The sequence below is a fragment of the Brachyistius frenatus genome, unplaced genomic scaffold, assembly GCF_029030835.1.
Source record: "Brachyistius frenatus isolate BFR_SWC_R1_liver_20210118 unplaced genomic scaffold, ASM2903083v1 Contig_83, whole genome shotgun sequence".
Lineage (NCBI taxonomy): Eukaryota > Metazoa > Chordata > Actinopteri > Embiotocidae > Brachyistius > Brachyistius frenatus.
Genome location: NW_027210682.1, coordinates 2,705 through 24,889, shown reverse-complemented (window position 1 = coordinate 24,889; position 22,185 = coordinate 2,705). Strand labels below are relative to the sequence as shown.

The following is a 22,185-nucleotide window of genomic DNA, read 5'->3' as shown; positions in this document are numbered from 1 at the left end:
AAAGACAGAAAATCATAGGTGAGGCTTTTATGTGCCACAGACTGCAGGGCATGGACAGCAGTTGACCTATGAAATAAGCATGACGGCAAATTTATAACCAAAGGATTCAAAGCCATTATATAACAATCTACCAATGCTTTCATATTGTATAATTGTGATCTAAATGGGTGTAAGAAATTTTTATAAATTAATGAAGGTGTGACAGTACTGAGAGTGAATCTAACAAAGTCTATCAGTCTGCAGTTATTAATCAAACACTATGCATCTAAGCTACCACTAGCTTTCAGTGGTTACCAGTTTGCGTGCTTGTTTAACCTCATGAGAGGTTGCTGAGGCACACCATTTTTTTTTCATTCAAGCATGAAGATGTTCTCCCTTTACCTGAATATCTTATAAGCACTAAGGTTTTAATTATCTTTGCAAACTTTTCCACTTGGTCATTCTGACATATAATTAACCACTAAAGGTCTTTCAATTGAATGGAAACATTTCCACATGAAAAGAGCTGAACTTTGTTTCATAAAAAAAAAAAAAAAAAAAAAAAAAACTTCATCTTCAGTGATATATTTATGTATGGAGCCAGATTGGGGCCAAAAGTTTCGTTAATTTGAAAAAAAAAATAAGTAAATGAAAAACTAAAATGAAAGTTCAAGATTTGATCTTTAACTTTTCAAAATACAAAAATGTATTTAAACTAAAAGGATTTGTGGAAGAACATTTTTTTTTTTTTTTTAACTTGAATATAATTTTGTACGTATTTATCTAAAATTGTAATTTCCTTATGAATTTTGGTGCTTATTTTTTTCAGCTGTAGCTTTTATGCTACTAGATTCAGATCGTATTTTATTGCAGTTTTGGATCTTTTTTTCACTTTCAAATCTTTTTTTCACCTTCAGATCGTATAAGTTCAGTTCCAGACTTTTAGCCAGGTTCTGGCGTGGTGGCATGGCGTCAGCTGAGAGGGGAGTGGAATAATGAGTGACAGCATAACAAAAATGACTGAGGACCTGACCTTACTCCTTCAGGGAACGTAGGGACTGCGAGAAGTATGACTCAATACTTTCTCTACGCAATAACCAGGTGATTCACAATGAAAAGACTGACGCCAGTGACACAATTCCGTTTAACAAGCTGTTGTAGATATTACTTGGCACCAATTGCAGTACAAGAGTGACAAACTCAGCCAGATGAATAAAAACAACCGTGCCAGGTAACGCTAGCATATCGTCAGTCTACCACAACTATGAACAGTCGTGGTCCACAAATCAACAATTAAAGGCAAGACGAATAAAATCGTATGTTAGCGCAAGCAATGCTCATCCCTTCAAGTTATTTCATGATCCAAGGGTATTTGGCTTCTTGATTTCCATCGTCAACACATCAGCATTACATGAATAAGAAGAAGAAGCAGTGCTTATCTTTCAACAACACAGCAAGAGAGAAACGTAAACACTACTTCTCTTGCCACCAGCATCTAAAAGACAAGAGGCTTCAGTTTTAGCTGTAGCCTTGTGCCTGCAGCTCTCGTGCTATCAGCAGAGAGGCTGCTGCAGCTCCGCTCTTCTTGTCGTGGGCGATTGGAATGGACATTTGTACTGTGTTGAAGGGCTGTAAACAAGATTTTCAGCATAGCACTGACCAGGCCAGGTTGACAGCATGGTCTTATCTGATCCCAAACCAGAGGAGAGGCAATAGGACAGACCAGGCAAGCTCAGTTTGAGCCACAGATAAGAAGATGCTAAAGGGAAGTGGAAGGAGAAACAGACAGCTCCCAGAAATGAAATTTGTACATTCAGTTTGTTCCTTTGCTTTTTTTGTCTGCTTCAGGTGTTTCCTGTGCATTTTTCTGTTCAAGCTGTTTACCCAGAATGCACTTTTCCTCGGTGGTGTGGCATATAATTCAACAGTACATACAGGAATATGATTCCACAGTATTTGTCAATGGTTGTTTTACCATTTACAGTAAAAAGGTATTTCTAGAAACACAGTCTTGTTATTAATATGTAGAAAGATAAAGATTAAACCTCATAGACTTGTGTTTGATCAAAGTCATATATTATATATCATGTATTGTGAAAGCAACTTACCTTGTCTTTCCCCTGTTTCTCATCTTGATATACACTCCACCGCTCTCCATCATTACTGTAAGCAACTTTGTAAGAGCCAACAAACTGGACATGGCCAAAATCTTTAGCTCCCTGGGTGATGATACCTGTGACCTTGGTTGGAACAAGCAAGTCCACCTGAGAGAGGCAAAGGCCACAGGAGAAAGTGCAGAGAGAAGGGGAGACAAACAGGAGAACAATACATTTCAGTGCTGAAGAAACAAAAAGTGTCAGACATGATCAATTTTCACAATGTAGTCAGCATCTTAAAAAAAGAGGATTTAGTGAATAAAGACACTGAATGCAAGTCAAGTCAGTTTCAATTATTCACAGAATATTGAACAGCAAGGCTAAGTCCACAACCTCGCCTCAGCAAAACAGAAATTATCTGCTGCAGCAGCTTCTGAGACCCGCACGGCTCCATTTGGGTTAATTTTTAACAGGATCTCATTTATTGCAAAGAATTTACTGCGCATGGGTTCCAGGCAGTAAATACACAAACTGTTACTTTTACACATTTTAGTGTGCAATTATGCTTTTATTATTTAGGAAAGTACTCAACACTGTTGAGTTGATACTAAAATAAAGTTAAATTGAGCCTCAAAATGCAGAAACAGGAAAACTTGGCTCACGCTGCTCCAAGGACAGTATATTCTGCAGTTATGTTTAAAAAGGGTTAAGCTTTTTTTTTTTTTTTTTATAAGTGAAAGCTTTCCATTGTGTTATGTCAAAAATTGTATGTGAACCATCTAAAGCAGAATTTAGGTGAAAGACATTATCTACTAACATAGGCAATACACTGCAGTGCAAAAACACAATTCATATTATAAAGCTCAAGGGTACAGTAGTATTATGAAATGAATCACTCTCACTGATCTTTCATAAGTATAAAGCAGCGGGTGAGTAATGTTAAAGCTCATTCAACATAGTGGGAACTTCACTTCTCTGTATCACATTATACACAAGCTTTATTGTTGTTTTTGAAGGCAACCACATGCATTTAATACTTCTACATATCAAACATATGATAAATTAAAAGTGTGACATTTCCATAACTTCCCATGTGACCCAATTTCTTTAAAGAAGTATGTCATTTTGTAATAATGCAGAAATATAAACAGTAAATAACAGCATTGCCTGGAGATAGTAATATCTTAACGTCACTGTAAAACTGTTTTACTAATCACGTATATCAATGCAGTACCAATTTGCTGTCAATGCAAGATGAAAAACAGGATTTGACTCAGCATTTTGCTGCAAAATAGATAGTGGCAAAATTTTGAAGCACAGAACCTGAGAGGGGCAGAAGCACGCAGATTTATTTATTTTGCTGAATACGCTGTACACAACACTGAGACAACCATACATCACACTAATTGGCCTGGTCACGAGCCTACATATACTGTGTCACACGGCTCTGACAAAACAAAATAGGGCCCCTCATAGATTAAACAAATAAGGAAACAAACTAAAGCACGAGGTAAGGCTCCATTGTCACTCCACCTGCTGGTCCTGAGACATTGCAGAGCACTGCAGTGCGCCATGGTACACTGCACAACTCTTTGTTGACTGAAATATGTTGCAAACCCTAAAATGACTTTTTTTTTTTTTTTTTTTTTTACAAAGTGGTGATGTCAATGAGATCGCTCTGGAGTTTTCATCTCTTATAAGGTTTCAGCAATGCTTGAGGGCTTTTCTTCTCTCCAAGCTACTTTCAGATTGAGGACTTCTCCCTGGGTATTATAGAGTCCTTCTTAAATGCTGACATCCTGCTGTGCACATGAGCAGCCATACTAGACCTTAGTCCTTACACACGTAGACAAAGCCATGCCCTCACCACTGAAAAGCGAACTCTTCACTTTCTAAAAGGCATCCACGTGGATAAACTCTCAGCTCTGCATTTGTCAATAGAAGTAGGACAAAACTTTGCATGCAGACTTAATTTCCCTCTTAACAGTGCAGTGTTTACAGGTATGCAATTATGCAGATGCTGCACAGTATGCATGCTTCATTTGTTGTGAATACGCTATTCATGAAGTTTTGCCTTCAAATTATTTCTGCCTATGCCTCCATTTTTGTGAAATGCAGTGATCATTGCTGTTTCTGAATGCAGAGCAGAATATTTTCCTGTGATGCATATGAATAACTTCAAACAACAACTTTGTTATAATGACAATAACGTCACAACAAACCCCCTGAATAAAGGGGCCACGTAAAAATGGTGGCAGGAGCTGCTTGGTTGACTCAGAGGGGCATGACACCTCGCATTGTGAGGCTTTGATTATGCTCCAGTTGCAGAACATTGAGGTAATCTCGTTCTACCCAAGCAGTCAAGTCTGCCACCAAAACAAAGGCATGCTTGAAGGGGAACCTGTAATTGCTGTCACAGGTAGCGGTCAAAAAATACGCCCGCCCCCAGCGACGCCTGCTCTCAACACTTTGATGGCCCAAACCGAATTAGGGTGCGAGATAAGCTTGTTAAAGCAGGGCCTCTCCATCAGCCCCCACTTTCTGTTCTTGCTCCCCATCACACTCTAACCCGCGTTTCCTCCTCCATGAGCTTTTAACCCAGCCAAACTAGGAGTGTGTGAAGTCTTTGTAGCAATCTCTGAATGCTTGTGGTTTAGATGTTCCAAAAAAATTAAACACAAAAATCAATTTTAGGATTTTGCTCACTGTGTCTGAGATTAGAGGATAAGATTCATACAGCTAAGCTCCTAGTTTTTCCAAAAATCCAGCTACACATCCAAAAGGGAGTCAGGGTCAATTACTTGTTTGTACCTTACTTTGATAGCTGCGTTTGAAGGGGTGAAGTTTGTGCACTTCTGCCAGACAAACACTTATCCCTCCTGCTCATTAAGACAGGAGTTGGTTTGTAAATTTCATGTTCCTATTTGAAGTGGCTCTGCCATTGCAGGATAAAGAGATTAATGCAGTGAGAGGCAGCTTTATAAGGAGCCAAACGAGGCCCAGTTTACTACTCTATGAATACATGACATGCATACATAGGAACCTGCTATCATACTCCTTCCAGCTGTGCTGTATGTAATGAAGACTCATTTAATCTTCACAGCTTTCGGGAGATGTGTTCATATCTGTGTGTGAGATGCGTATTTTCTGTATATTTCTGAATTGTGGGCTCGCAACTGACAGAGGGGGAATGGGAGGGCAGTCAACCTCACGACAAGACAGCTATCATTAAAGCTATAGTAGGAGTATGTACAAACAGCACAACAACCTTATTTAGAGACTTCTCTAAACGAGTGTCTAAACAAGACACAGTCTTGATAAACAGGTCTGTTTACTTAATCATGAATCCTGTGCCATGCCACCACAGCACAGAGTCATTAGTATGCTAACCCGGCACCAGGTCTGGTAAAGGCTCTTCTGAAGACCTGGACCATGCAGAGATAAAATCATGCTGGGAATGTTAAGTTCAGGTTTACACAGAGGAAATTAAACGTGTAACATAATTAAGAACGAGTAAGAACTGTAATTCCATGTATCAAGTATACTGACAGTCAATTGTGCACATTTCCACATGGCGTACAAGCACACCGGAGATATCAAAGTCACTTTCGCATCATTACTTTAAATGATCTTCTTTTTAACTCGTCTAGGCTCATGTTTTTGAGCAGTTTCACGGTGCTTGGGACTCACAGTATTGTGGGTTTTCTATATTACTGGGATGTCTGAGCAAAAACAATTCTACCTCCTAATGAACAGAATAGAGTAGAATGGAGTACCAAAAGCTTTAAACAAAGAGCACACGTGCTAAAGACGAGAACGCCCACAACAGACCAAACACATTAAAAACCTGATCATTAGACTGCTGTGACTACGGTAGGGACTGGAATATTTCTCCCAGGATTTAAAAAAAAAAAGTTTTTCTAGAGATATACATTTAAAAAATAGCCATCCAATGTCACGATGTTTTCACGATAGCAAAATGTTGGTAGTCTGTAACAATACCATCTAAAATCTCCATTTCTCCATAACAATTTTGATATCACGGTGAAAAAAGAACACATTTGGTATTGACATGGTACCAAACTATCAGTTTGTGTGACATCCCTCGTCATTTCTTTCAATTCGTAATTTCTTTGAAACTTATGTTCGACTCATGTTTACTCATGTAGTTATCTACAACAACTGTAATGGCACTGGTAAATGTTTTTCAATAGCTGTTTAATGTGTTTCTGTAGTGATACATTATACAAATAATCATCTAATGTCACCATGTATTTTTGTGAGATTCATTCACACTGTACAGAGTAAACAGATAGGACATTAAAACCACTGCGATGCCCAACAGCGTTGTTGGTGAACATGGAGGAAAATGAGGGAGCCGTTACAGGAGCTTCAGTGTGTTTTGTGCCAGAGGAGAAGTGACCCAACTGCAACCAATTTGCATGAGGTTTTCCACGAGGTATCAGATCTGCCTGCTCTTTGGACGTGATATTACATGCCACATGACAAACTACGCTATTATGTGCTGCTGCAAACCCACCGTCTCAATAAACGCCCCTTAAAAGCTCACCTCAAATTACTAAAGAAAAAAAAACGAGGGATGAGGCAGCAGGCAGACCATTTCTAGATAGATGGCTGACTGAGTGCAGCACTTCTCCACTGAGAGCAAAGAAAAAACTGTTTGTGTCATGATACCTTTCTGACTTTAAAATATGTGCCACTGCACACACGAGTCAATTCCGCAAGGAGGAACCAGTGATCTGAGTCCCGCCGAGCATATAAAACATTATGTGACAAGTATTTTTCTGTCCCAGTACCCTAAACATTTAAATGAAAATCTATATAGGGTGCAGTTATGGCCTTACCAAGCAGTTACATTGACTCAATTAAGTTAGACTGAAACCTGTGTTCATTAATGTTGTGTATTTTGTTCATTACTGCAGCAAACAAACAGCCTGTAGCCCCTCACCAACTCAGCCTGTCAGACAAAGAACGCTAATCACTTATTAAAATGTAAAATTTAAATGCTGATCATAGATAGCTGCAGGTCAAAATGTAACAAAAAAAGCAAGGTAAGTGTCTTCGCTAACAGCTTGCTTGGGGTAAAATCTAAATATTTTGAGAAAGTACACCTTCACACCTTCAGGCAACCTATGGCATGAGGTAGTACTAAACATGTTAAGTGGCTCCCCAAGAAACAGTTTTGGGAAGAGAATCTATAAATTAACCCACAACCTGACGGATAAAGATAATTTCTTCACAAATTTCAAAAACACATCTCATAGTTTAACAGCAAACAAAACAGAGCTGCACAACTTAACATCACTCAGGAAGTGTGTGTGTGTGTGTGTGTGTGTGTGTGTGTGTGTGTGTGTGTGTGTGTGGGTGTGTGTGCGTGCCTCGGGTTAGGGGTGCAGTGGGAAGATACTATCCACGCTAGAAATACACAGCTTCATTTTAGGTGACTTTAGTTCACACAAGTACTTTGTGTACTTACCTCAAATAATATCACGATTATACAATTTAAATAAACGTAACCCAAACATCAGGGTATATACAGGAGTTTTGTCCCTGCCCCGCTACCTGTCATCTACTTCATGGTACACGTTTGTTTATGTTATCTGATGATGTCTCGTGCTCCATCAATACATTATGACTCATTCTTTCTTGGTCTTTCTAAGGTATGCACACACATCCACACAGACTCCAACTTCATTTTTTCATTCCCTTGTTTTTTTTTCTTTTGGTACTCTCTGATATATTATTTTTTTGTTCTTCTGTTATTTTCTGTCTCGCTCAGTAATGTAGGATTTTAAATCAAAGTCTACAATTTAACTGAATCCATGCAGTAGCTCAAAGTCCAAGATCTGTGTTTGAAATTAATTATTAAGTCTTCTTTTAAACTTTAGTGTGGCTCTTAGACACACACACACACACACACACACACACACACACACACACACACACACACACACACACACACACACACACACACACACACACACACACACACACACACACACACACACACAGACTGTGAACCTCCTTTCTTACACCTTTTGTGATCAGTGTTTCCACATGTGGTGGAGGGATGTCAGAAGGTATAAATGCCTGCTGAGCTTTTACACAGTGAAGGGAAGGTGTGCAGGCAGTCAGAAGTTGCCCCGCAGCTTTCAGCATAGAAAAGGTAATGTCACAGAGTGAAAGCATCACAGGCTGGTCAGTGTGGCATTCACCACCTTCCAGCATGAACTTACACATTTTCTCCTTTTTGAAACTGGACTTGTATGGAACAATTTTGAAAATGCTACAGTAGTAAATGTGGAATGTGAATCGAATGCACTTTCCTTAAAGAAACATCTTCATGTGCCATGTGCTGCCCTGACATGAGGATAGATGTCTTTGTCACAGAGCAAGATGTCTTGTTTTGGCAGTACATTACAAGAGTCAGCTGCTTGGCTGGTCAAAGCACATGTCACAGCCAAAATGCGTTGGGGATATAAATGTGGTAAAAGCTCTTGTGCAGTGGCTCAGTGAATGACAAACTGCTGGCAAACACATACATTTGAATGCCAAACAGATATACATAGCACGGACATTGTTATGCATTAAACATCCACCCTCTTCCTCCCTGCTCCTCTCTACTATCTTCATGCTAGCACACTTCCATTAAAATGATGTTGCATGTAAATGAATTTAAATTCATTGTTTTTCTCTTTAAACAAATAATTTTTACATCTTCACAGTGAGCTTAACGCGGTTAAACTTCAAATGAACCCTGCATTTCGAATCGCTTATTGTGTTTTTTTCATTTTTAGTACGCACTGCAGCTGCATTTAAAAAGTACTCACTGCTGCATATAGTATATGTACAATTGTGATATACTACTTCATCGTAAAAATGCACCTTGAACTTTGACCATCTTGGTCAAATATGTTGCGATCCGAATCGCAACATTTAAAGTAGAACGAAAAATGACTGCGATTTTAAACGAGTACGCTTCCTTTTAATCCCTCTTCCTCTTCTTCTCTTTCTTCCTTTTGCGGTCAGGAGCATTACCTTCACCAACTTTCTCGGCGCCTCAGTCAATGTGACATATCCTCCGGCGCACAGAAGACTGTGCGTCAGAACAGCGAGAGTAGCAAGCTGCCCTACATACTGCAAAATACGGCCAAATATGGTATGGCAGCCTGGTACTTTTGGCATAATACATTTAACATACTATGTATTGGGTCACACTAAATCTTGTTCTGGCTTACTAAATAGTATGGTAGTATGAACATTGGAGCGTAGGGGAAGAATACCTCCTTGTAGATAACAGTTACAACATTTTTAATTATGCTAGTAGAAAGGGTCAGACATTCATGTCCACCTTGGGATGAATTGTAATAACTTTGGTGATCCCTCAGTTTTTGGCTAGTGTCACAGGCCAAGTTTTTTTTTAAATTTTTTTTAATTAAAATTCAATATTTTGATTCATACCTGCAACTACTGAGAAATCCATCAGTTTCTGCTGTATTGTAGCAAATGATGACATGTGAAAATGCTAATCTGTCATGATAAATATCACCTGCTAAACATCAGCAAGTTAGAATCAGAATGTTTTAGTATCAGAATGGCTTTAAATGCTTGGATTTTGTTTATCAAAAAAATATAAGACAATTGTTAGTTTCTCAAATGACAAGTAATGGAGAGGTTGTGCTATGTGTGATTATGATGCAGACATGTTACTGAAGCCTTGATTGAAAAGTGATCCTCCCCTTTAACAGCTTGCAACACAAATACCTGCATGGTCAGCTTCATGTTTTTCAGACCTGTTTTTCTCCATCTATAATTTAACAGAATAACCTGAACACTTTAAAATAGAAAGTGCCTATTCAGGCCATATAATTCCTATTCTTTGCTCCAAAACAAAGGCAGCCTTTCATCAAAGCCAGCACATTAAAGCACAAAGCATTGCTACCTGGATAGGCCTCTAATAGGCTGTTCAGACCAAACAGCCATAAAACAGATGGAGCTTCCCTTCAGCATGTCAAGTTAGATCTGAATGGTTGCAGGAACTGATGAAGAGAATTGGCAATGGCAAAAGGAACAGGAAGGATATCAACCATAGTGGTCTGGATCATTTAGAGCTATTACAGCGGGGAGAACAGCATATACAGGCCCAGCCAGATGCTAACCATGTCGGCATGAGTGAAGTGAGGGAGGCAGATCCATATGCGTAAAAAATGGGCTTGTCGGTACACTGGTAAGGGACTTGGGGAATTTCACAGTCTGTTTAAGGCTTACTGTGACATGACCGCTGATGGGCACTTACTCACTGATACAAATCTAAAGTAGTCTGTCTCCATGTCTGATTTTGACTGAAATGAAATCTGGAATTCATGCTGGAGAAAATAAAAACTGCTTTTTGTTAAAAGATTAAAGCAAGTGGAAAATTAGAAATTATTTATTGACCGAAAGTGTGGTTTTCCCCATTCAAACAACAATGCTACATGTTTTAAAGATCCTTCTAAAGAGGGGGCATTTAAAAATATAATTGTTTATGACTCTGACTGCTGCACATACAGCTCATCATACTTCATTCCTCTGTCTCCTCTCCTCCTTCTCACGTGGTATATAAAATATTGATAAGAAATTCTCACTCGTATGCACACATACAAGCACGCACGCACTCTGCACACAAAAATAACACGGTCTGCTTGATAAGACAAAAAAAAAAAAAAAAAAAAAAAGGACAGCATGAAATTTAGATAATAGATTTTTGGACATAAATGGTCTTTGTGATATGTTTCTTACCCTGACATGAATCAATGTGCAGTTTCTATAAAACCTTTGCTTAACTTTGGACTATTCTGAATTAATCATTATACTGTAGCACGTAGCAGTGCTCTTTAAGCGCAGTCCTTACTCTCCTGGGTGGATACCATAAAGATGTCTAATTTAAATGTATGATATGAGTGGCGGTATATCTTACATGTAAAGAGATGGCTCAGAGACACTCTGAAACCACAAGATACACATGCAGAACACATTGGACCCAATCTGTGCTGCACTGATTTAAGATCTGGTGCCTTCACTTCTGACAATTCCTGTAGATCCCAGGATTACAGCAGGCGCTGCTGCAGACTCATGAATCAATCATCCCAAGATAAAACAGATAAATGCATCCTGTGTTAGCTGAGAGGGAGTGAGCGGGACAGAGGTAAAGAGAGAGCGAGAGAGAGAGAGAGAGAGAGAGAGAGAGAGAGAGAGAGAGAGAGAGAGAGAGAGAGAGAGAGAGAGAGATGGGAATCAGGATGTGGTGTTGAAGGATAACATGGCTTCCTTGGATAATGAAAACAAAAGACTTGCATTACATCCCAGACCTGTACATTTAAGGAGATAGTTGGAGGGAGGGAAGACTAAAAAACATCCAATTCAATCAGAGAGGCAGATGGATTTACCATCCCTTCCGTAACTTCATTTGGAAGCTAATTGAATTAGCATACTGGCTGCAGGGAAATTGAATAAAATAGGGCAAAGAAAGCCATATTGGACAGGATTAAAATGAGGCTCTGACGATACTGCCTTAATGGAATTTACAACCGGCGTGTTTTCAAATTAGTGTGGGTTCTTTCTAAAGTTCTTCTTGAATTATTGGATAATGTTTCCAAGATGACTGAATTAGCAACAGTTAATTGCTAGGGAACATTTATGAACCAACATTTTGTATTCATCTCTTGAAATTATATGACGGAGTTGCCAGCAGATAGATATATGTTATCGAATGGGTCCCATCTGACATGCTTTGCCGTAAAAGTCTGATAATGACCCACAACAATCCCCTTTAATATGGACCTTCTCCATATTCAAAAAAACTCGCCAAATCTTATAATCATGCACACACTGTTCATGGCTAGTTGGTGCAAAACTGATCTTGTCTTTCTGAAACGGAGCTGGCGCATCTGCTAAAGCTGGTGCTGGCAGAGGGATTTGTAGTCATGGTCATCTGTTTCCCTGGCTATCTAGATTTGTATCATCAGGCAGTGCCATAGCTCAGAGCTTGTCAACAAGTAAAAAAAAAAAAAAAGAAACAAGATGCAATGCAGTTAATATATTAGTTGCAGCCATACATATGCAACTCGCTGCTGTTCACACTGACAAATTGTTGGCTGAGCTGTAAATCTCACCAACATTGTGTTGAATAATTAATATTCTTAGGTAAATATAAACGCTTGTGAAGTCTGAATCAAGATAAAATTGACATGCACAGAAGTGTGGTAGCAGCTTGACAGATCAGACGCTCAAGTGTTCACACATTTCATACTTCAAACTTTTTCCAGCATTTTCTGCATCTGTGGCTAAATGGTTGTGTGCTTCTCACTGATTGCAACAGAAACCAATTGGAGGCGTTGGCCCTGTAGCATTCTGTCTCTTTAATTAGTTCAGCAAGAAAACTTTGCTATGGGTGCTGTTCCTATTAATTTGGTTTTGTGTGTGTAGTGTAGTAGGACAAATAATGATAAAAAGCTGTACAGCCAGTCGAATAAATAATGTCATTAGAACTTTGAATAGTCCTATCTGCAGAGACATGTGCCTTTGTCTAGTTTCGACCAGATCAATATGGTATGACAGTAATACAAATGCTGGATTTAAGGGGATACCCATGCTGCCTAACATTTGGTGTACAAACTGTGTTTTCCATTCGGGGGAGGGGGAGGGGGGGAATCAAGCTTCAAGGACGCAGAAGACGACTCACCCTTGAAAGTTGCCAATAAATTCTTAATGTCCATTTCCCCCCAAAAAAGTACTAGTCTTTTGTTGCTAAAATAAAGACATGATCATTGCTATTGCAGATAATCAGAATCCCTCTTAAATCCTTTCATGCTACAATGCCTTCACTCTCTCTGAGGCAGCTTTTCTGCTCTCAGAAAGGACACTTCATCTTTACTGCATAAACACTCAAGAAGAGATGAGACTTTCAATGGGACAAATTAAAGCCATTCTCCTCTGTGGAGGGATGAAACAAACACCCAGCTAATTCTATTGATTAAAAGAAATGGTGTTTGTTGTCAGCAGTGCTGTATTTGAGGCAGCAATTTGATTAGGAAGCTGTGCTTGTCAAAATTGCTGAAATGCTAATGCCAGATTTGATTACATCAAATGCCTACTCACAGGCACTGAGTAAGAATCAATCTAGCATCTCATCTAGTCATTGTTCCTTCTAGCCTCTGCTCCACATGGGACAGTGCTCTATGTGAAGTGTCAACAAGCACTAATGCTTTAGGAGCCACTGGAAAACAGCTGCGGTCATTTGCTTGTAGTTTATAAATTTGTGCACTTTAAAACCTACTTTCAAATTATTAAAGGCTGATAAACAGTTTTGAAGACAATTAAAACAATTTACAAAATATAATTTGATGAGGGGAATTTGAAACACGAGACTGGAACTGAAACGTATTCACTGTTTTAACCGTAGAGAGTCATTATGATGACAAGCCCATTATTAGATGTACCATATGTTTTAGCTAAAACCTCACACTAGTATTTTCAGTCAGAATTATTCCAAAAACTACTATTTCTGAAATAAATATATTTAGACCCAGTGTAGCCACACAGCATAAGATTGATCAAGTTAAAATGTTGGGTTGTATCCATCTAAATGCTGCTTGAAATGTGCACATCCTGAACATGACAATACTTTACTGTCATATTCAGCCTGCTGGGACTCTCCTCCGGTCCTCTGTCTGACCTGTTGCGCCCCTATGCTCCTCGCTACTTGCTCAGGTCACTGGACCAGCAGGTTTTAGTGGTATCTAGATCAAGACTGGCACCTAGGGCTGACCGAGGTTTTCTCAGTCGCTGCTCCAAAACTTTGAATAAGCATCACCCTCCAGATCAGGTCTTCAACTTCATTGTTCAAATCTCGATTGAAAACATATTTATTCTCAGTGGCATTTCCTGATTAGACCCAATTTTAATTTTATTTATTTTTTCGGTATTAATTACTCTCCATGTCTATCCTCAGGCATTGTTTTACTTTTTAATTACTTCTAATTTAGTTTTATTGGTTAATTTGCTTTTAATGGTGTCATTTGGGTAATTCTGTGTGATACTATGCAGCACTTTGAACAGCCTATGTTGATAAATGGGCCATATAGAAAAACTGATTTGACTTGACTTGGTATGACCCGCGCCAACCCCTTCTGGGGCTTCCAAGGGCTTCATGTTTAGAGCTTTGGACCATGAGTTAAATCCACTTGCCTTGAAATAAAAGTGTTTTGCGACTTGTACACTTCTCTTTTGGTTGAAATATATTCATATTGTACTGAATGACTTATGTATGCTAAGGTATTATTTCTACTGTCTCCATGACCTTGAAGTCTCCTTGAAAAGTTTGCAGTGTTCAAACAAGCGACAATGTTTTTTCTTCCCATGACAAACCATACAATTCTACGTGGTCACTAACCCCTGCTAGACTAGAAATGAATGCCATTACCATATACACAGAGAAGGTTCCAGATAAACAGCGATCGTCTATCCTTCCTCTATGTGTGTGCTGGAAATGTGTGCTCCTTCTTTGGTCACTACTGTTCTTTCAAGAAGTGCTTCAGCTCTAGAGATGTAAATACTATCAAGACCACCAATCACCATGCTCTGTCTTTTGTCTCCAAAGCATTGAGCTCCTGCAGGAAGTCACCGTGTTCACAAATCTCAACAAGCACGGCAATCATCTCATCTCATGGAACGAATGGAAGAAGATATAAACCACCAGGTATAACAGGCGTGACATGTTGAGTTGTTTTGTCTGTAGGTCTCTGGATGACACAGAGCATCAGAGTGTGTATTTATTGTCCTTCAATAGTGGAGAAGCAGTTTCAAATCAGTGTAAATTCAATGGCTCAACTATCTGCTCGCTGGGTTTCCTCCTCTCTAGTGACCATTCATTGCACAGACGGATTTAGCCAAAGTCTGGAAACAAATGGCAGCAACCCAGTTCTGTCATACAGCTGCAGTGTTTTCTGAAACCAAAAACAACACTTTGGTGGCTGCGCCATGTATTGCTTTTACACCCTATTTTCATTATTCACCTGGAATCCTGGGGCCAATACAATGTGTATGTGGGGCTCGAACAGTGTTTCATCATAGCACCTACTAAATGATGCATTCTGACTATCATAGTCAATCAGTATGAGACCACCACTATTTCATGTGCACTCTTCTCCTATTGGCTGTTAAATGGAAAGAGACTTTATCATATTGGCAATGAAGAGATTCAGATAAACTAGTGTTAGACAGGTACTAACACCAACAGGAGCCAGTTGAACGCTCCAGTGATATCGCAGCTGTGTCTGTGACGGGTCACATTACTTATGTCTCTTCACTTTGTTTCCCTTGACTTTGTTTATAACCTCCCACTGTGCTTTCTGTTTCATCCTGTGTGCTCCAGCAGAGAGGAACTTTTTTCCCCATGTGCATGCACCTGCTTAACTGCCACTATTTACCTCATCAGTATCTGCCAATGCAAACCTCCACTGTCCTAGTACACGCTAATTATGTGTGTTCTGCTCTGCAGATTTACTCAGATTAATGGGATCCTGTGAATTAATTGCTAGAACCATGCTTCAAACTAAACAGCAACAGCAACAGTTGGGTAAATCTGTCTAATCCAGTATAAACATCAATCTTTGTTCACTTAAGTAGAAAAAGAAGGCTGTTGTTATTTCACTTTAGAAACCACAGGAACACCAAATTTATGTTGAACAATTTCAGTGATCAGTATGTTGTTAAATCCATAGATGCACTCAAGTAAAACTATATGTAAAAATATGATATGCATTGCTTTGGTTTACTTATGCACACCTGGTTGGACAGATAAATGACTTGTCAGCAAAACATAATTACACATTACATATTTGGTCACATTACAAGACATGCTATGTAGTATTAATGCATTAGGCAAGAACCGATTTGAAACTATGACTGTATGATGAAATAACATTAGCCTCAATGTACCATTTGCAAAGGAGGTACTTGAGTTCTTTCAAAGTTTTTGCACAAGCTTTAGCTCACTCTGCATCATCAGAGGGTGAGGTGATTATCAGGGGGCCACAGCCACACAACACATATTTATCACTTTAAGGAGATAATAGACTGTGAAAATCTTGGAGACAGTGGATAACAAATGAACCACAAGAAAGGAATAGCTTCTTTTGTAACCTTTACAGGCTACTAATGAATTTAAAAAGTTGAAAATGAAGTGACTGCATTTTGCCCTAACAATGTCGACACAATAGTGTGTTACATTTTGGGATATTATTCAACTACACCTCATCATTTACAGCACAAATGCACACAGACCACATTGAAGTTATTCACTCAATGCAGTCTATGCAATTATTTAGGCTATTTATTGGACTGATTGTATTTCATATTGCTGTGTTCCTGCCTTCACAAAAGTGCATTTTAGAGAGAACTTGGTGTTCCAAATTGCAAGAAAAAACACGGGGAGATAAATAATGTAAAAAGGCAGAGTTGAGCTTCAGCTACGTGGAACATATCAGATTAATGGTGCGTTCATGAGCAACTGAGAAGTGAGGAATTTCTGACCTCTGAGTGGGAGAATACACGTGAACGCCTGTCAAACAATATCCCACTAAGGTTTTTGAGAGCCCTGAGAAGTAGGTTTGAAAGCACTGGACATGCCAGGGTTTGTGGTGAAAGGAAGAAATGTACTTGCGCCGAGAATATTCAGACTTGGTTAGCCCAGCCTACCGAGTTTGTTAGCTGTGTTAAACAGCAGAGCATCAGACCATGTAGAAATAGAGTGTACAAATAATCCTGCCCTCCTCAGCTCTATTTGGTGCCCATGTTTGTATATATAGATGATGATGAGGTTGTTTGTCACTTTTTTGTAATCTGACAGCAGAAACAGAACCGACTTTCTGGAGGCTGCCGTGTTACCTGTTTATGAAGGCTTTGAACTACTCACAATGAGAAACACTAACAAAGAGTATACAGCATGGGACCTGTATGGCAATTGTATATTTCGAAACTGAACTGCTTCTTTCGATGCTGTGAGACAAAAATGACTTTTTTTTAAATAGAAAAAAGGAAATATAAAGTACATTTATTGCGAAGTGTTTTTGTGATAAATGTAGTTTTCATTCCTTAAAATACACATAATGTCAATAGGTAAGTAATTCTGCTTTTACTTCAGATATTTGAATAAAAATAGCTTCACGTATCAGAATAACAGCCTGACTCATCAGTAGAGCTTATCTGTACACCAAAAGACGACTTGGATGCAGGTATGTTTGAATGGAGTTTAGGAGACAACACAGTATTTATTTCAAGTTTTCCTCTTCTTGATTTCCTGTTTGTGGAGCTAGCTACCACCTAAAACCTCGTCAGTGCAATTCAGCATTCAACATCATGATCATGAAGGTGTAATGAAAGTGAATCCTCACCAAGTGATTTGTTGACCACAACAAAATTAAGAGATATAAGAGGAAGAGACACAATCTGTCCTTCCTACACTTGTTTGTTTGCTTGAGGCATGTTTACTAAAAATCCACCACAAAACCTCTCCAGTCGTGAACAGCACTTGTTAGAAAATTTGCAGTGCACATGTCACATTAGCAGGAACGCTGTGAAACTAAAAAGTAGCTACTGTCTCTCTAGCAACTTCTCTTTGCTGTGTGGACATGTTAATGTGCATAATTAACTAATCAGCTCATGCCAGCTGGAACAATTGGCAGCTCGGTCTGACAGCTTCAGCATCTCTCTTGAAAACATCTTGAAAGTTTCTGGTTCATTCTCCCTCGGTGTAATTTTATCTTCTGCCCAGGATAACTTCAGCTTCGACGGTACCGAACAAGTCCAGCTCTTGGTCTCTTTGTTTTAACAAACAGAGTTGTGTGGTGAAACATTTCAATTCTGGAGTATTTATTCAGCTGTGCCCAACAAGTGGAGCAAACAGTTACGTATCAAACAGTTACAGTTACGTAAAGGCCCCATATTTTACTCTTTTCTGGTATTTAATTTGCAGTCTTAATATCCATGCGAAGATATTTTTGTGGTGTTAACTACCAAAAAAATATCTCTATAGTTTTGCATCTCCTCTCTTAAGCTTCTCTCTAGAGCTCTACCAAGAACATGTGTTTTGAGTCTGTATCTTTAAGGTAGATTGATGTCATTGACACTTTCTTCTGATTGGCTGCCATTTTTCCTGATCGATACACACCCTGGTAAAGCATGGGTTTTCTTTGATCTTGTAGCTTGCTAACTCCGTGATGGGATGACCGCTCGGTCATTCGATAAACTGAATTTGTGCGATATGAGATCATAGAGACTTTTTTGATCAAATATTTGAGATTTTGTTTGATGGACACCATCATTTTGTGGAGCAATGTCCTAATTCTCGATTTAAAAAATAATAAACTGTCATTGTCTTGTTTAAAATTCCATGAAACTGGATAGAAAAATATCTAAAGATCACTAAAGACCACTGGAAATATTGTCTGACAAACAATCAATACAACAACGACACAAAACACAGAGAAGGAAAATCATTTGTGGCAAAAGTGTTAATTGCAGGCTAAAAGACACAATCTATGTATTAGCTAATAATTCCACTGTCTGCTATTCAAATAAAATCATGTCCAATCTGATGCATTGAGGAATCCATATTTAATATGTGGTGCCTGCAAAGAGTTTCCCTATGCTTCCAGTCCTCAACAGAGCAGTTGTCTTGATTTATAGGAATACTTATTTTATCATTAAGGCTGATTAATTCCAATAGTCTGTGAGGTTTTAAGTCATTCAGTAATGTCACTGACAATCAATTATTTGCCATGGCAACCAGTAGAAAGAAGACAGGGATTGTGGAAATTTAACAAATGCATGTAAGATGATTACTAAACTATACAAAGTGTTCAGTTCCAACAGATGTATCACTATACATGTGATACAGCACTCTCGCTTTCAACGTTTCAAAATCCAGATATTGTGTATGCGTGTGTGCACAGCAATTGTCTTTGCCAGTGGACACCATTGATTGTCTCACTGTATCTGTATGGCATCTCCTGTTTCCTGCCTTTGCAGCATGTAATATGAGACAGCAAGTTTTCCTTTACTCATTGCAATCAATTTTGCTTAGCTGAGCTCCCTGGCATGGATGGAACCTGCCTAAGTACCTGTCTCCTCCGACACACACAGCCCTGAATACCACCCTATGAAAAAAAAAAAAGCTTTCAGTGTAATACAAATCTGAATCAAGACCCGACCAATCTAATAATGGCCAGACAAGTCAGTTTGACTATAGAGCACTAACTGTGTCACTGCTAGGGAGGCGGTATGCGTGGAGCGAGTGCACGAGAATGACCAAGAAATCACTGATCATCCCTGAGAAAATGACTTCACAATTTCTTCTATGTGATGAGTTTTGCAGCTTAAAGTAAGATTTGGTTTCTGACTCTGATAGCAAAGAGCATTTATGGCCTTTTATCTTAAAAGAACCCCCCCCCCCAAAAAAAAAAAAAAAAAAAACAATATAAAAGGCCATATGTGAGGGCATACTGGGCATGATTGAGTCTGATTGATACATATCTCACACTGCCTCGGCCCGCATCAATCTCACGTATTATTAAACAGAAAGACTGGGAGGTAAACGTTCACTTTCAGGAGACATGTTCAGCCATCAGTAACTGTAATGAAAACAAATAGATTGGCTGGTTTCATAGAGATATAAAGCCTGGATGGCAGCCAAAGATAACAGGGCTGAACTCTTCCAACAAAGGCAGTGTGGGTGTCAGATTCAAATATAGTGTCGTGGAAATAAACAGAAACAACAACCTATTACTGAGAGCTACCCAACACAAGTAGGATTTTTAGATTTAATTTCAATCGTTACCGTACCTCTACGATGAAGTATTTTCCTATGATATATAATTGAATCCATTGTCATGCATTACCATGTACACATCATCAATTACTATGCCAGGGAGAGAACAGCTAATCCTTCAGCAGAGTGAAAGCCAGCTATCTGCAAGTACAGGCCGTCTGTTGTTCATTTCCCTGCTAATATATTGATTTATCTCTACAGTAGCTACAATAGATAACAGACTTAGCTCAGATTACATCTCACCTGTAGCCACTGACTCTGGTCACTGTGTCCAGCTGTCCAAGCATTGACCTTGCCCTGTTTGTCCAAACGGGCCTTGCCAGGCTCCCAAGTGAACATGTCCATGTTGAGCGTCCGGAAGATGCTAGAAGCTGTGACCTGATAGTCCTGGATATGGCCTGACTTCATTCCCAGTGGTTCAGAACAGCCTGCCAACGACAGAAAACAAACAGATTAGTTCCAACTTTTTTAAACAGACAACCTCCAATAAATTTTAGTGCTACTTAAAAAAGGGAGCATGAAACAACTTTTGTAAGCAGGGTGCATAATACTGGAGTGGATTTTCAAATATTTATGATTTATTCATGATTGATGATAATAATCTGACTCAGTCAGACAATAAAAATCTCACCCACCTGTTAGCTCACAACCGAGCAGCTCCATGCGTAAGGTACAGTGCCTCCTGCAGACTTGGGGGTAAATGCGCACGTACTGGGCTTCGATGGGAGGGGTGAATGAGTTGGCTGATGGAGCGTTGTTATCGACATTTCCTCTGAAAATCTGTTGCAAAGGGATGAAATAACAGCAGATTGGGATGGGTTGGGAGGATGGTAAAGCAGATCAGTTTGCAATAATGTGGCAGTCTATCTTCCGCTGTCTCTAGTGTCTACTCCACACTCAACAAATTGTTGTCATTCAAGGTCAATGAGCTAGAATTACACGGACAAATGTATAATTTCTCACACCATTTGAGCCAGTAATTCATAAGAACAGTGGTGTGTTTTAAATTAGTGCTCCAATTACATTGCTATATATTTTAGAGTGTTTAATTCCAATGTTTAAAGATAGTCTGATATAAGCACTGTGATTTGAGTGGAATAAGTGCACACTGTGACAGACATTCTTGCTTTCTGTATGTTAAGTTTTGACTCACAACACATCAAAAACATTTTTGAGATCCAATTATATTCAAGTCCAGACTCAAATGGTTATGTGTAATAAATCTGATCTGGGTCTTTGGTTGCACGGCCAAACAGAGGACAGACGTGGTTTGCTGTCATGGATGATAGAATGCTGTGTGGCCTATTTGGTGGCTGTTCATCCCCAAATAGTATAAAAATTCAATCTAGAAGTCATAAAAGTGGAGGGGGGTAAGGGGCAGCAGGATGGGCCCGGTGTGTGCTAGCTAATTAAAAAGCCATCTCATCATGTCCTCCACTCTGCCCTTGACTGAGTGCATAGTCTCTAGTCGCTGTGTGTGCGCTTGGATGAGTGTGTATCTTTATCTGTGTATTACAGGGGAAGAAACAGTGGACGAGGGTGGATGTGCATGCCTGGGTCTGTGTGCCCACATGTGTGTCTCACCATATCCTCATCTTTGCCCTTGACTTTGTATGTTCTCCAGGTCTTCCCGTCATCACTGTAGGCTACTTTGTAAGACTTGACGTACTCTGGGCTGCCAATACGCTTTGCACCCTGGGTAATTAGGCCTGTGACCCTCATTCTCCTCTGCAGGTTTATCTGTGGGGAAAAAGGCAAAATCATGAAATTATAGCTTCATTCTCAGACACTACAAAAAGTATGGAGATGTGTCTGTCCGTGTGCGCGAGCAGAATTGTCACAGTGATCAATTCACCCCCCTTGTATCTTTTCTGTCAGGGCCATCCATCTTATTCAGAAAGTCTGTTATCAAATGGAACATTTAATCAATCCTCACGCTCCTCATCCAGTCTGTCCAGCCTGTGCAAACTGTCAATATGGTGCCAATGTAAAGCAGCTTGGTGAGCCAAGAGGAAAAGAGGCAGCTAAGAAGGAGGAAAATGATGAATAGGTTCCATAGATCCTGCTTAGCGCACATAAAGCAGGTTCATTACATACACGGCAGTTTAAGGTCTGGCACTGACGGGTCATTTTAATAGAATACATTACTGCAAAATTGCACCTTTTCCACATATTTTCTCTTCACACATTAACAACAGCATATATGAGATTTTGCAATCATTG

The 22,185-nt window shown here is 39.3% G+C and overlaps 1 protein-coding gene across 1 annotated transcript in view; it reads right to left on the bottom strand.

Moving 5' to 3' along the window:
* LOC138627214 (EGF-like repeat and discoidin I-like domain-containing protein 3) overlaps nt 1–21,706 on the bottom strand; it is a 30,850-nt gene extending 9,144 nt beyond the window's left edge. Inside the window, exons 1-4 of the mRNA XM_069709409.1 lie at nt 21,547–21,706; nt 20,598–20,742; nt 20,206–20,390; nt 2,088–2,243 (exon numbers count right to left, since the gene is read on the bottom strand). Coding sequence (XP_069565510.1) covers nt 2,088–2,243; nt 20,206–20,390; nt 20,598–20,742; nt 21,547–21,684 — 624 coding nt within the window. The 5' untranslated portion in view covers nt 21,685–21,706. The remainder of the gene's footprint in view (nt 1–2,087; nt 2,244–20,205; nt 20,391–20,597; nt 20,743–21,546) is intronic.
* Between the last annotated feature and the right edge of the window lie 479 nt (nt 21,707–22,185).